The 15,564-nt window shown below is 36.6% G+C and overlaps 1 protein-coding gene across 1 annotated transcript in view; it reads right to left on the reverse strand.

The window, feature by feature from the left end:
* Positions 1–1,202: 1,202 nt before the first annotated feature.
* LOC147683724 (uncharacterized) overlaps positions 1,203–15,564 on the reverse strand; it is a 245,436-nt gene continuing 231,074 nt past the window's right edge. The window contains exon 4 of the mRNA XM_086942569.1: positions 1,203–1,451. Coding sequence (XP_086798695.1) covers positions 1,203–1,451 — 249 coding nt within the window. The remainder of the gene's footprint in view (positions 1,452–15,564) is intronic.

Here is a 15,564-nt window from a genome sequence, read left to right on the forward strand (position 1 = left end):
CATATCAATGAGTATTATACAGTGTATAGAGATTTTAGAATAGTGTGGTGAAGAGAGTGTGGTAAAGAGAGTGTGTTGAAGAGAGTGTGTTGAATAGAGTGTGGTGAAGAGAGTATGGATAGAGAGTGTGGTGAAGAGAGTGTGTGTTAGAGAGTGAGTGTTAGAGAGTGAGTGTTAGAGAGTGAGCGTTAGAGCGCGAGTGTTAGAGATTAGAGAGTGAGTGTTAGAGAGTGTGTGTTAGAGTGCGTATTATAGAGAGTTTGGTACAGAGTGTGTTAGACTGTGTGGTTTAGTGTGTGGTATAGTATGTGTTATAGTGTGTGTTGTAAAGAGTGTTTAGTAGAGAGTGTGATGTTGAAAGTGTGTGGTAGCGACTGTGTTGTCGAGAGTGTGTGATAGAGTGTGATATAGAGAGTATGTGATAAATAGTGTATAGTAGAGTGTGTATAGTAAAGGTGTAGAGAGTGTAGTAATGTGAATTAAGATAAATAGCAAGTTTTGAAAGTGCTGGGAAATGTTGACAATTGCCTCAGGTAAGTAACACCGTGGGAGTATGCATATTTATTCACACCTGCATGCTTACTTTTTCATCACCATGATAGTATACATAGTTGGTTTTGCATGCATTTTTACTTTTTCATCATTAGCTATTGACAACTTTTAATTGTAATGTAGATAAAAGTAAGCTCTAAAGATAGAGGAGAGTGAAGAATAGATATTTTGTAGTATATAGTAAGTAGTACAGAGAGTAATACGAGGTGTTTTTGTAGTATAGAGTAAGTAGTAAAGCATATCAATGAGTATAATATAGTGTATAGAGATGTTAGTATAGTGTAGTGAAGAGAATGTGGTGAAGAGAGTGTGTTGAAGAGAGTGTGGAGAAGAGAGTGTGGAGAAGAGAGTGTGGAGAAGAGAGTGTTGAGAAGAGAGTGTGGTGAAGAGTTTATTGAAATCTGAAAATTACTTTGAATTACTTCTATTTTATACTTAATGTTCAAAATCATATTTATTTTTTTACCAACATACCTCGGACATTGTCCCTGATACGGTCATTAATGATTGTAATTGCGCTTCTCTTATAGTTTTTATTGGTGAAACTGGTGGAGCTAGTGGTTCTAGTATGTTTTTTGCTTCTTGTATAATTGCACTTGGAAGTGTTAAAGGTGGCATCCTTGATATCTTTGTTTGTTTAGTCAATAGTACTACATTGTTCTTTGTATGAAAATTTCTAATAATAATTCAGTTTCCTTGTTAAAATCGTTGTTATAGCAAGTGCCTTTAATTGAACCACTTTTATCTGCTAGAGCAAGATGGTATAAGATTTTGCTTTCTTGCTTAGCATTTTTGTAGTTTGTTTTTGAAGAACATGTAACTATATTAGCTCTTATGGCTTTTTGATATGGTTTGCTCTCTTCTTCTTTTGCCTGCTTAATTTCTTGTATAGAAATCATCTGAAATGAGAGAAAAATGTGAGTATACATTCTGGACTTAAATTGTGTAAACATTTGTAATTCCTGTAAAAAACAACATATTAAATTATACATTATGCTTATTAAATTGCTACCCATAAGGCTTTGTGATCACTATAATATGACTCTAATATACCATAGTGCGTTAAGTGTACATTAGTATAGACATGATCTAATGCCGAATTGTAGTCTGTTGTATATTCTTCTAATATTTTGGGCACATTTAAATTCGTTTTGCATATATTCTAATAGAAGTGCTGCATTTTTTGATACTTGTGTTAAATCTATGTTGAAGTCACCCATTATTATATAGTTATAATTAGGGTAGAAGTTTAATATGGTACTTAAAACTTGTAACAGTGTTTTTATATGTACATGTGGTGGCTTGTATAGTATAACAAATAAGTAGTTGCAATTATTAAGATGCAGAGTAAAATGTAGAATGTCAATTTTGTGTTGTGTTTCATATATTGGCATTAAGAAAATATTCTTTTTGTAATAAATTGCTATTCCATGCTTAGTTTTCTGATGGTGGAATTTATCAAATATTAATAGATGGTACTGTTCTATTAAGAAAGTATTGCTATCTGCTGTTCTAGTAGTGTTTATTTCAGTGAGGCATAGAATATCTGCATTCATTATATTTGTGTCGGATTTTATTGCTGTGTAATTTTTTTGCAGTGATCGTATATTATGTACATTAATATTACACAGTTGGCTATAGTTACATAATTGGGGTACTGATATTTGCAATTGCATATCTGCCCTTAACCTTGACATTTCTTCATGTACTTTTGGATGTACAACTATTTTGTCTTGCTGAAAGTTTTTAATATATATGTTGGCTAATGATTTAGCTCTTCTTAAAGCTACATAATGCAAATGATGTATTTTGTTATTGTTAAATTGGATGTAAAGTGGTTCAATAGTTTCTCCTTGTGTTCTATGTATAGTACGTGCAGATGATTGTCATAGGGGAAATTGTTTGCGTATAATTGTTATAAATTTTTGTGTAAATTGAAAATGTTGTGAAACAGTATGAATTGGTGTCCAATTAGGCAAAATGTTAGTGCTATATATGTGTCTATTTTCTTGTCTTGTAAATTTACCAACGGTTTCCTTATCAAAATGAATCCATATTACATTAGGGGTGTTATTGATAGTTTCTACAAATTCAACTATGCCTGTAGCACCATTTGTTAAGCCATCATTAACATTTATATTACAAATTAGATCATACCTTAATTTTAAGGCAATATGTAATATGAATGGCAGGCCCATTGTTTTAGTTGCGTCTGTAGGTTATTGAGTTAGTATTTTGTTTTTGACTACTTTAGTTAAGTCAGATACAACTGTATCTATAGCTGTTGCTGTGTATACAGGATAGTTTATTATGTGTTGCAATAAAACTTCACTATTAATGTCATTAACTTCTTTGTTTGTTAACATAATATAAGGTATAGTTTTGCTAATGTTTTCTGGTGGTTCTAATTCTCATGTTTGTATTTGTATTACACCTGCATTACTTTGGTCCCCTTCTCGTAATCTGTTTATTAGTACAGCAAATGGCAAGTCATTTAGCTGCCTCATAATTTTTGTTAACTTAAAATGTGTTTGCCATAGATTAGTACTTAATGGTCTGTATGAATGCCTAGAGTTTTCAAATGTATAGGTGTCAAATACTGACTTTAATTAATAAAAATCTCCAATCGCTAAAATGGATATTCCACCACAAGGGAGATTAGACATTTTTATTTCTTGTAATCTATTATGTATGAAATTGAATAGATTTGCCCCTACCATTGATATCTCATCAATTATTAGCAATTTAAGATGCAATAATTGGTTTTGTAGTGTGCTCCTGTTCTTATGAGTTAGTGGTTTATGAGTTAGTGTTTGCGAAACTGGTATTTTAAACACACTATGTAAAGTTTTACCATGAATGTTATGTGCTGCTTTGCCTGTCGGAGCTGTAAGCAATACATATATGTTGACTGGATTTTCTCCTGCTCTAGTATTGTAGTAGCGTAGTAATATTTGGTAAAGTGCTGTAATAAGGAAGCTTTTACCTACTCCTGCACCACCTGTACAAAATGTGCAGCAGGGTGCTTCTTTTGTTTTTATCCAATGTAAGTGATGGTATATAAAGTTAAGTTGTTCATTAGTAAGATTCTGCATTATACTGTCATATTGGTCATTTGGTGTTATATTATTGGCCAGTGCTTCTTCAATACTTGTACTTCTAATGCCTAAATTGAATGATAAGTCATATAATAGTTGTTCATTAACTTGAACTTCATGACATATGTTGTCATCTGTTTCTATATCTGTTGGAGGAATAAGTAATGTGTCTAATGTACTGTTTTGATTGTCATTTGTTTAGTGTTTTATTATATTTATTATGATGAAAGTCAACTGTGTTTTTAATTTCTAGATATCGTTCATAATATATTTCTTTATGACCAATTATTAGATTTTCTACTCTCCATGGGTAATAAAGCATTACCAATTCTCTATAATAATTTTCTGAGTCATTTTTTTTGTTAAATCTGCAATAGCAAATTATTTGTGGCTTTTGCATTTTGTATAGTCTGCTTCTATTGCTTCATCTTGTATATTAATCTCCAGTTCTTCCTCATCTGAGCTATAAAAGTTATTTTCAGTCAGAAAATGTTCATGGTCTGTTTCCTTTTTACCCTTCGTACTTTTTTTTATCATACATAGATGCATAGTCAGCCAATGTACATGTTTCTAATTCTTTAGGCCGTTTGCTGTACTTTACTATAATATTTTCATATTGTATTTTATTGGATGTATCTGGCAACAAATGTATAGTCTCTATGTCTTTTAATAAGTATGTACGCTTTTCTTGTGGGCTTGTATTAATAAATACAAAAGATCCAGAACTTTTCCATAAAGGAATTTGAAGTATAAGATAGGCTGCTTCTTGTGCACTTATTTCTGTACAGTTTAGGAATTTGTTACCTATATGCTTATGTTGATCTTTTAATACTGGATTGTGATATCCTTCTTTTGCAGCTTGTGCAATTATTCTGCTCATTCCACATTCAGATTTACTAATACATGAAACTATATATACGGCACATGCATATGCATCTAAGATGTATTGTATATCTATGTTTGCTTGCCATACTTGTAAAATTGTAGTATTGTAGTTATTAATAAAGCATTCAGCTGGTGTTCTTTTTAGAATTGTTTTTCTATAATAGACTGTATACATAAAAGATACTGTCTTATATCTAGTTGCAATGAATCTAAAAACTGACTAAAAGTATAACTTTGGAAGTCTTGTGTGTTCATAGTTAGATGTATTAGTTCAATTTGCAGAAGGAGCTCTTGATCTGTTTTGTCTAGCTCTAATGGTTCTAATATTAAAGTTTCTGGCATTGGATATTTTGGGTACTGATATTTGCATGTTCTTTTATGTTTGATACAGCAATTTTTTGTATGCCCGTGCCTTTGGAGAGGTAACAAAGACTCTACATTTGGATATTGTGTTTTTGCACATGTTAAATACTTATTTATAAAAGTAATAACTTCATTGAGTTCAGAAGTTTCATATTGTGGAGCATTCTTTTTCCATATTATAGCATGTATATGTGGTGATCCTTGTTGTTGGAATTCAACTCTATAAAAGTAATCTATAATTTTGCCAATTGAGTTACTTTCATGTAATAAAATACAATTAAATAGTTTTCTAACTTGGAAGTCAAAACGTCTTGCACATGTAATTGGATTTTGTTGTATTAATGTGCATTTTGTTTCCCATGACATATTCTCAAATTCTTCTTTTGTACATTCTTTCCTTTCTTCACTACGCAATAATATGTCAATTAAATGATACCATTTTGTTTCTGCAGCTGATAAAGTTAAAAAAAATGTGGTGTTCCTAATTGTCTAATCATAGCAAATAGTTTTTTTTTGCATTGCTCCCAATATGGTAGTGAACTACATATAGTTTTTAGTATTTTGTACCCCTCATTATATTGTAAAATACTGTCTAATTTTTGTTTTATGTCTTTTGCAGTTATAATCTTCCCATTTTTAAAGTATTTTCTGCTTTGTATTTGTTTTATGCGTAATTTTGTCAATTTAAAGAAAACTTTTGTCATAGACTTTGCTACTCTTTGATCATTACTTCTTAATTCCCATTGACAGATTGTGCTGTAATGTATTGGTACATGCCTTTCTTTATTTGTTGGCCTTCGCTTTCCACAAAATATTATAGGGAAAGCTAAATATTCAGAATCTATGTCTTCATATAGACCTCTTGGTGTGTTATGTTCTGCAGGTGCTAAACTTAAAATATTTATGTTTTCTGTAGTTATAGTTTCATTAGTTAACATAGTATCTAAATTCCCTGCTGCAATGTTGTCTTCGGAATCTGATGTATCGTTTGTATCAGAAGTGTCATTACAAGGTGGTATATTCGCTGGTGCATATTCCCAATCTGCATTAATGGTGACTCCATATTCTTTGAACATAGTGCTAGTAGTTTCTAAATATAAAGCAGCATGTTTTACTTTATTTGGTCTAACATTTTCAAAATGGGTATAAGATTTATAACTTAATTTTCTTTTTAATGTAATGGGAATTGTCATGTTATCATTAATTTGCCTTGGTAAAACAGTAACAGTAGTCATAACATCTGCAGGTACATTAACTATTGCACCTGAGAGAGATTTTTGGAACCCACGTGGTAGTGTTCTAATTTGTAAAAAAGGTATTCTTGGCGATTCTAATCTTTCTTCTAAATTATGCAAGTGTAAGGCTGCAGGGATATCGGGAAATGTCATCCCATTATAAAAAGAACAAGGTGGTATTAATATGTCCTTACTTATATATGTGTAACATGTTTTACATATCTCATCTATTTGGAATTTGCTAATGTTACATGCTATGAATTTTGCCTATTTCCTAATATTGTGTGTTTTCGGCAAATTTTGTTTATGCCATAATGGATTGCAAATCGTGCAAGCATACTCTGGACCATATGTTATTTGGGCATGAAAGCTACTAATTATGTCTGTTGTTGTTTGTAACGTTATATTAGTATTAGTGTTATGTGCATTTTCTTGTTCTTGCGTATGCTTTCTTTTTCTGTTACTGTTAGTTTGTAGAACTTGTATCCTACTTGTTGTTTGAGTTTGAAATTCAGCATCAGGTGTAAATGTGTCTGTTAGTACATTTGTATTGCTAATAGTTATGTTAGAAGTCAAATTGCTGTGTGTTGTCAAAAGCTCTTCATTTGCTTGGCTATTGCTGTTTACTGTGTTTATAATTGCATCTTCTACTTGTACGTTTGTTGTTGGAATATGTGTTAATGCATTTACAGATATCTTTGTAGTATGGACATATATGTTTTTTATAGACTTTATTTTACCCTTGCTGTGGTTTTTTTGTGTTACCTTAAGTGACACTTTGCTAATTGTGATTATTTTCACTGGAGTTAATTGTAAAGTAATACTCAGTGAATTTGTTAGCTTTTCTTTATCAGCTAACTTTCTGATGTATTCTATAAGTACATTAATAGATTTGATTTATATAGCAATACATGTTCCATTAGGATGAGGTATTGCTTTTTCATCTTGGCTATGTGAATTAAATATAAAGTATGGATGGATAGTTTTAAATACTGAAATTGCATATTTATCTATACAGTTTAATACACCAGTTTGTAAATTAATTGTAGAAGTTAATGTTGATATAAATTTGGCATTTTTAATTTGTGCTTCTTTAGTTATCTTGTCTCGAAAGCATTTTTTGAGCTTAATAGAATATATTATGTTATTGTGATCTATGTAATTTGGTAAATATTGTTGTTGCATACAATTATCTTTATTAACAGAGTACATTTCTGTATATAAAGCATCTCCGAGATCCATAATGCAATGCAAATCTAGACTATCCCAAGTAGATGCTAGTTTACAGTAGTTATGTAGAATAGCAAATATACTATGTGTTAGAGATTGTGCACCTTTTGATGTGTTTTCAATATTTGTCTCTTTTTGCTGTTTTTGTGTGCTATTTAATATATGTATTTATTGTTGAGCTTGTGCTAAAATATTAGCATCTATGTTGGTATTCTCTGTGTTTGTTTGCCCTTTGGGCAATATGCTATTGGTCATACTTTGTGGAACTATTATTGTATTACTTTCAGTAATAGGTATATATGTATGATGGCTATTATCTGAATATGTGTTGGTATGTAAATTACTTGTTGATGTTGTCTGTTGTACATTTATGTTTATGCTATTGTGATTAAGTGTTTTCTTAACTATACTTGCATATGTGTTAGTAGTGGTACTATTATGTGGTGTGCTAGTATATTGTGTTGTACTTATGTTACTGCTGTTAGTTGTAGACAGTTTTTTAGGTGTTGTTGTAGGAGTTAAATGTGTATTTGGATATGTTTGAGTACTAAGAGTATTAGCTAATGATGTTGATGGCTGTTCTTCATTAGAAAAAGTGTTTGTTTTAGATTTCCAAATGATATTTTTTGCTCTTTGTGTACGCGTCTGAAATGTGTGTGTGAAAAAATTGACACATGCTTCAGTAGAATGCACATAAAGATATTTTATTGGTACTGAATTTCTATTTTGTTCATTACTGAGCATTGCTTTTGGTAGTTTATCTTTTTTAATTGTACTTATATCTATAAGAGTTAATTCATATGGTACGCAATTAGTATTTGTTCGCTTTAGACTATGTGCAAGATTTGTGATGCAGTCTATACGTTTTTCAAATGGTATTTTTATAGTAATGCATGTCCAATATGGGTGAGGCATTCCTGTGTTATCGCGGCTATGTGAGTCAAATACAAAGTATGAATTGTTATTGTTTACAATGGATATAACATACATATCCATGCAAAGCAAAACACCTGAGTTCAAATCTAGTGCAGCTTTTAATACTGTTTGCATATTTGGGAAAGATGGGTCAAAATGTTTTAATATGTCCCCATATGAAGGTTTTTTAAGCTTAAGCGAATAGATAGTCTTATTGTGTTGTATACAATTTGGTAAATCGTCTGGATGCATAAGCTGTTCTTCAATAATAGAATGCATATCTGTATATAAAGCATCACCTAAGTCCATAATGTAATCTAAAGTCCATGTATTTGTAACTTTGTAATAGTTGTGTATAATCGCAAATGTGCTGTTTGGCAAACATTGTTTCCCTCTTGAATTAGCTGAAAATCTAATATGTCCTTGATGATAATCTGCTTGCAGTATTTTCATCATATTTATTGTAATACAGAAAATATTTTCTTATTAGCCTGTTGTAAAAAGATTATATTGGGTATGTTATAGCTGTATTTTAATAATTTATTTACACTGCACTAAATATATATTTATGTCTATATATATTTATATATTGAAGCTCCAGGTTGCCCGCAGGTCCGGACGCACTCCGCCAGCGGCAAGCTTCAAGCTTTGAAAAGGTAAGACTGCCACTGCTTTCCGATATGCTCTTGGCTGTGTCGATGTTGGCCTGACGCGTTTCTGAGCTTTCCGCTCTCATCAGAGGCTCGACAATTTCACGTGCCGCTTCTGACACGCCCCCTCAGTTGCCATTGGTAGGCCACCCTCCGGTGTTTGCTGGGCCATGTAGTGCGTGTCAGAGAATCATTTCAAAACCCTGGATGGGCCTCAGAAAGGGTGACAGTCTTGAATCCTGGAACCAGCTGGCTCACAGTTCGAGCTCCTCATAATTCGAAGCCCTGTGACCCCCTCTGTTCCCGGGGTGGTGCAGTCCCTTACGGCCGGGCGGCCGCGTGTAGTATTGAAGCTCCAGGTTGCCCGCAGGTCCGGACGCACTCCGCCAGCGGCAAGCTTCAAGCTTTGAAAAGGTAAGACTGCCACTGCTTTCCGATATGCTCTTGGCTGTGTCGATGTTGGCCTGACGCGTTTCTGAGCTTTCCGCTCTCATCAGAGGCTCGACAATTTCACGTGCCGCTTCTGACACGCCCTCTCAGTTGCCATTGGTAGGCCACCCTCCGGTGTTTGCTGGGCCATGTAGTGCGTGTCAGAGAATCATTTCAAAACCCTGGATGGGCCTCAGAAAGGGTGACAGTCTTGAATCCTGGAACCAGCTGGCTCACAGTTCGAGCTCCTCATAATTCGAAGCCCTGTGACCCCCTCTGTTCCCGGGGTGGTGCAGTCCCTTACGGCCGGGCGGCCGCATGTAGTATTGAAGCTCCAGGTTGCCCGCAGGTCCGGACGCACTCCGCCAGCGGCAAGCTTCAAGCTTTGAAAAGGTAAGACTGCCACTGCTTTCCGATATGCTCTTGGCTGTGTCGATGTTGGCCTGACGCGTTTCTGAGCTTTCCGCTCTCATCAGAGGCTCGACAATTTCACGTGCCGCTTCTGACACGCCCTCTCAGTTGCCATTGGTAGGCCACCCTCCGGTGTTTGCTGGGCCATGTAGTCCGTGTCAGAGAATCATTTCAAAACCCTGGATGGGCCTCAGAAAGGGTGACAGTCTTGAATCCTGGAACCAGCTGGCTCACAGTTCGAGCTCCTCATAATTCGAAGCCCTGTGACCCCCTCTGTTCCCGGCGTGGTGCAGTCCCTTACGGCCGGGCGGCCGCGTGTAGTATTGAAGCTCCAGGTGGCCCGCAGGTCCGGACGCACTCCGCCAGCGGCAAGCTTCAAGCTTTGAAAAGGTAAGACTGCCACTGCTTTCCGATATGCTCTTGGCTGTGTCGATGTTGGCCTAACGCGTTTCTGAGCTTTCCGCTCTCATCAGAGGCTCGACAATTTCACGTGCCGCTTCTGACACGCACTACATGGCCCAGCAAACACCTTGCCGCTGGCGGAGTGCGTCCGGACCTGCGGGCAACCTGGAGCTTCAATATATTTATATATATATATATATATATATGGATATGTATATATATTACCTACTGGCGGTAGCCAGTAGGTATATATAGTTAGGACCTAGTTTCCATAGGAAATCCACAACATTCTATTGGGAATAACTTTGGCTTCGGTTAATGAATCTACGTGAATTTCTCAAAGAAGATGACCCGTTACGCTCCGCTCCTTCCCTGAAAGTTTGAGGGGGGTTCGTCAAGTGGGGGCTGAGATAAAAGGGGGGTCCCAAAACGTGTTTTCCCCATGCAAATTTCCATAGGACCTTTAGACATGGCTACAGCCCGAACGGCTCAACGGAATTATTTGAAATTTGGTAAAATGGAAGAGACTGGTTCGCAGATTATGCTTTTTTTTAAATGGTGTAAATCCGTCCAGTATTTGCTGAGAAAATTGCATTTAAAATCAATTATATATATCTATCGGCGCGCACCCGTGCGCGCACTGTCCCCGCCTGCCTGCCTGAAATCGGGCCGCCGCGCTGCCCGTGGCGACCTGGAAGTGCTGGGGCCGGCCAATCCCAGCGCGGCCGGCTGGAAATGCCCGCCCCCGCCACGAGGGGGAAGAAGGAAGATGGCGGCTGACTCTGCAGGGCTCCCGTGATGGGAGGGAGCCCTGCCACCTGGAAGAGAAGCGTCGTCTGCGGCTGGGGCTCCCGTGTCCTGAGGGAGCCCGGAGGAGAGAAGGAAGCCGCCGGCACCAGGACAAAGAGGAGGCGGGACGGACAGGTGCAGGGCTCCCCTGTGTCGAGGGAGCCCCGGAGACCAAGAGGGAGGCTGGAGCAGTGGCGGAGGGGGCGCAGGCACATTGTCGGTGCCCGCCCCCGCCGCAGAAAAGCCGGTGAGTAACGATATCCACTGAAAACAAACAGCTCTGCTAAGCATAAGTCTTCTGTACACTGAAGTCAATGGCATGCGCAGCCCTGACAACTGCCCATGCAGCATGATTGAAAAGCACTGTTTTACATACAGTCACACAAGTAGAATGAATGCTGCTTCTTAAGGAAGACATACTCCTAAAATGGTTTTGGGAGATTATCATCACAGGGTGGAAACTGATTTTGGGAGCAGTGGCTGAGCCACATGAAATTTTGGATCCTCTCACTAAGCAATACTTAGAAGGAAGCACAATGGACACGTATTTGAGTGACCTAGGTAACGGACTATAATTTCAGGTATAAAGTACACCAGTCTGTCAAAGTAAACACCGGAGCCAAAACATACCTGTCCTAATACCATTCACAGTAAGGCTAACTGACCCTCCACACACACACACACACAGTGAGCAAGGGCACGGACGTGCCCGAAACGCGTCTGATGAGATTTCTTTCACCCATGAGGCGTCTCACGTGGCTACGTGATACGTCACGTAATAAAGAATATATTTTACAGCTATAGATATTAGCTTTTAAAAAACCAATGAAATTCACTGAAAAAACCATAGGTTATAGACCATATATAGTTAGGAATTTGCATTTACAAAACCTTGAAAATTCACTGAAAAAAACCATAGGTCAGTGATGTCATTTGAGATGTCATCAGTGATGTCATCAGTGATGTCACTGACCATGTCATGAATGATGTAATATGTGACATCTTGTAGGTCCTTCTGATCAACTCGGACTGCTGAGGGAGGTAGAGACGTCTCGAGCACCGCGTACATCTAAACGTGGGCGTATTCCGGCCAACGGACGTCTAATTTGAATCACAGCCCTTTATCTACAAGAGTGGATTTAAGATGCGCAATAGCTTCTAACAATTACCGCGTCTTTCCCAACATCCAACAAGTGTTAAAGTTATACGGACTATCAACTTTATCAACCGTTACGATACACTTTTACGAAAATGGCGGAGAATGTTTGAGGTCTCCCTCCCCTTTTTAAAGAGACGACGAACAGTAGTTGTAGGTAGAAGTAAGACGGAAGCAGTGAACACTGTTTTAACAGTTATCACATACCGATTCCGGATATTAAAGGAAAGGTGCCTTACTCCCTTCATCAGCTTTGAACCCTCTTGGTTATAATCTATTTTAGAAAAAGTGGCTGAATATCCATTAGTCCTGATGAAGACAAAAGACTTTGTCAAAACGCGTTGACACACAGCCCTATTCTTCATAAAAGGAAAAAAGATCCTTTTTTTATATATCATGATGTCTTTCTAATATATAATTGAAAAAGAGCCACATGAGCATTAAGAGAAACTTTTTTATTGTGTAATTTGTTAATTATATGTATCTATTTATCTTTTATTAAAAATTATCTTTTTTGATATCATTCCAGTCCATTGCATTAATTTTGATCAGTTATGTATATATGTATATGTCCTACTTTATAGCCAGCTTTTGTTCTTAAAGCCTGCCTGGGTATATGCCGTTACGTAATATGTGACATCATCAGCATTGGATTGCGGATGCGCGAAATATATAGTTAGTGCAACTAACTATATAGGGAATTTCATTGGTTTTATATCAATAAATGTGCAGCTAACTATATATGGTCTCTAACCGATGGTTTTTTCAGTGAATATATATATATATATATATATATATATATATATATATATATATATATCTCTCTCTCGGGAGCCGCTTGGGGAAATAGGATGTAGCTTGCATACAACCAAAAGCAGACACGAGCCCAGATTGAGTGCAAGCAGTAGCATTTATTTCTCGTTAATCAGCCATAACGCGTTTCACCACTGGAGTGGCTTGATCACATGTATCTGTATATTATCAATCAACTCCTCCAAAGGAATGAAACCGCACTCGAAGGATCTCTCTTTTCCAATTCAATTTATTTATCCATAGTTCTCAATATCCAAAAATATATACCAACGCGTTTCACCGCCAACAGACGGCTTGATCACGGTAGATATTTACATCACTCACTAACTTCTTTTAAGGAGTGGTATCCCCAAAGCCACGTGATTAGCATGTGACTTCCTGTCTATTATGCTAAGAGTTCTGGGACTTGTAGTTAAACTTAATATAACGGATGTTTAGTAGAACACACAATTTACACAAATTTTGTTCTCTCCACCAAAATTCAATTCAAAAACATTTGTATAATAGTTTTGAGGTTGCTTCCTCAAATTTCAACTTAAATTGTTCATGGGTCATAACCATCCCCCATAGTTCATCACAGTCTGAATTATTTTTTATCTAGGAGACCGTTCTCAAAACAGATCACATTGTCATTGGGAGTCCTTTAGTGTAGCTCTCCAGTGGGCATATTGTATGAGAGAGCAGATTATTGGTGTTACTTTCTTTACGTGTGTTCTTTCAGTGCCCCATTGTTTTTCACATTGTGTACTATGATTAAACAGCAGGAAAAGTTTATTCACTTTTTTCATTTTTTCTTTCTTTTTTACATTCCCTATGCGACTATTTTACAGTACGTGCCTTATTTTTTTCTGATTGTTCTTCTCGTGTGTTCTTATTATCTACAAATGTACATAAAGTTCTTCACTCTGATTTAACCCGTCCGGGTGTAAAGTTCGAAAGTTTAATATTCGGCGTGACTCTCTGCATCTCAGTTTTCGCTCACGGTCTCCTCCTCTTTCATGAGGTAGAATTGTTTCCAGACCATAGAACTTTAACAGTTTCCAGTCACTGTTGTGTGCAATCTCCATGTGTTTGGCGACAGCATTACTTCTATCTTTATTGGTCGTCGCCCTTACATGTTCAAGGATTCTTAATTTTAGTTCCTTTTTGGTGCTGCCGATGTATTTTAAAGCACACGGACATTCAATCACGTAAACTACATAGTCTGTTCTGCAGTTTATTAGTTGTTTAATTACCCAAGATTTTTTATTTGGTAAGGTGACTTCTGTTCTGTTCATGGCAATTTGACAGACTTTGCATTGCTGACATTTTATGAATCCTTTCCTTTTCAACCACTGAATACCTTTTTTCTTTTTCTCAGGATCTTGATGGTGACTGTGCACCAGTTTGTCTCTCAGACTGGTGGCTCTCCTGTATGTTACTTCCGAATGGTTTCCCATTATTTTTCCGGCAGTTTCGTCTAAATGTAGAATTTTCCAATACTTTCTTAAGATATTTACGATCTGTTTAGATTCCCTTGAATGGTCCAATATCAGTCTCACCGGTTGTTTATCAGTTTGTGCTTCGTCTTTCTTTTTTGGTTTAGTCTGGAGGATTTCTTCTCTTTTCTTTTCATTTGCTCTTGTCCAGCCTTTTGTGATGATACCTTGTTTGTATCCTCGTCTTTTGAATCTGCGTGCCATATCTTGGCTGTTTGTTGTCCATTCTTTTTCTTGGGAGCAAATGCGGCGTAATCTTAAAAATTCTCCTTACGGTATGTTATCTTTTACAGATGTTTGATGGAAACTTTCCGCATGAGTGTTGCATTTGTAGATGTCTCCTTCCTATATAGTGTGGTCTCTACTTTGTTGTTATGTATGTAGATTCTGGTGTCAAGGAATATTGCTTCGTCTCGACTTATGTTATAAGTAAATCTCAAGTTTGTATCTGTCGAGTTCAAGATGTTAAAGTATGTTTCAAATTCCTGCACTGATCCATCCCACACTATCAAGAGATCATCGATGTATCTCAGCCACTTTGCTATTTTATTGGCATGATGATCATTGTCCGGGTGCCACGCCACTTGTTGTTTCCACCACCCCATGGTGAGACATGCGAATGCTGGACTAAAGGAGAAGCCCATTGCATAGCCTTTAACCTGTTGGTAAATTTCTTCACCGAAGAAAAAAGACATTCTGGGTGAGACATAAATCAATCATATCAAGGAGCATTTGGTTGTGCTTAGTGAATTGGATGTTTCTTTCTTTTAGAAAAAAGGCACATGCTTGTATATCTATACTGTGCTCAATGTTCGTATACAAGGCTATCACGTCCATGGGGATTAACATGTAGCTCGATTGCCAAGGGAGTTCTTGGAGATTTTTCAACAGATCTGTTGTGTCACGTAGATATGAGCTTAAGCTCAAAACAAAAGGCATAAGAAAGTAATCAATATAATTAGCCACTGGTTCTATAAGTGATCCCTTTGCCGAAACAATCGGTTTCCCTGGTGGTTTTAGTGGGTTCTTATGCACTTTAGGAAGGAAGTAAATTGTTGCAGTTACTGGATTGTCCGTTGTGAGGAATTTACATTCATCATTGTCTATCAAGTTTTCATTCTGCCATTCTGCAATCTTTTAATCCAGGTTGGATTTGAA

Source organism: Lissotriton vulgaris, chromosome 11, assembly GCF_964263255.1.
Source record: "Lissotriton vulgaris chromosome 11, aLisVul1.2, whole genome shotgun sequence".
In the NCBI taxonomy this organism is placed as follows: Eukaryota; Metazoa; Chordata; class Amphibia; order Caudata; family Salamandridae; genus Lissotriton; species Lissotriton vulgaris.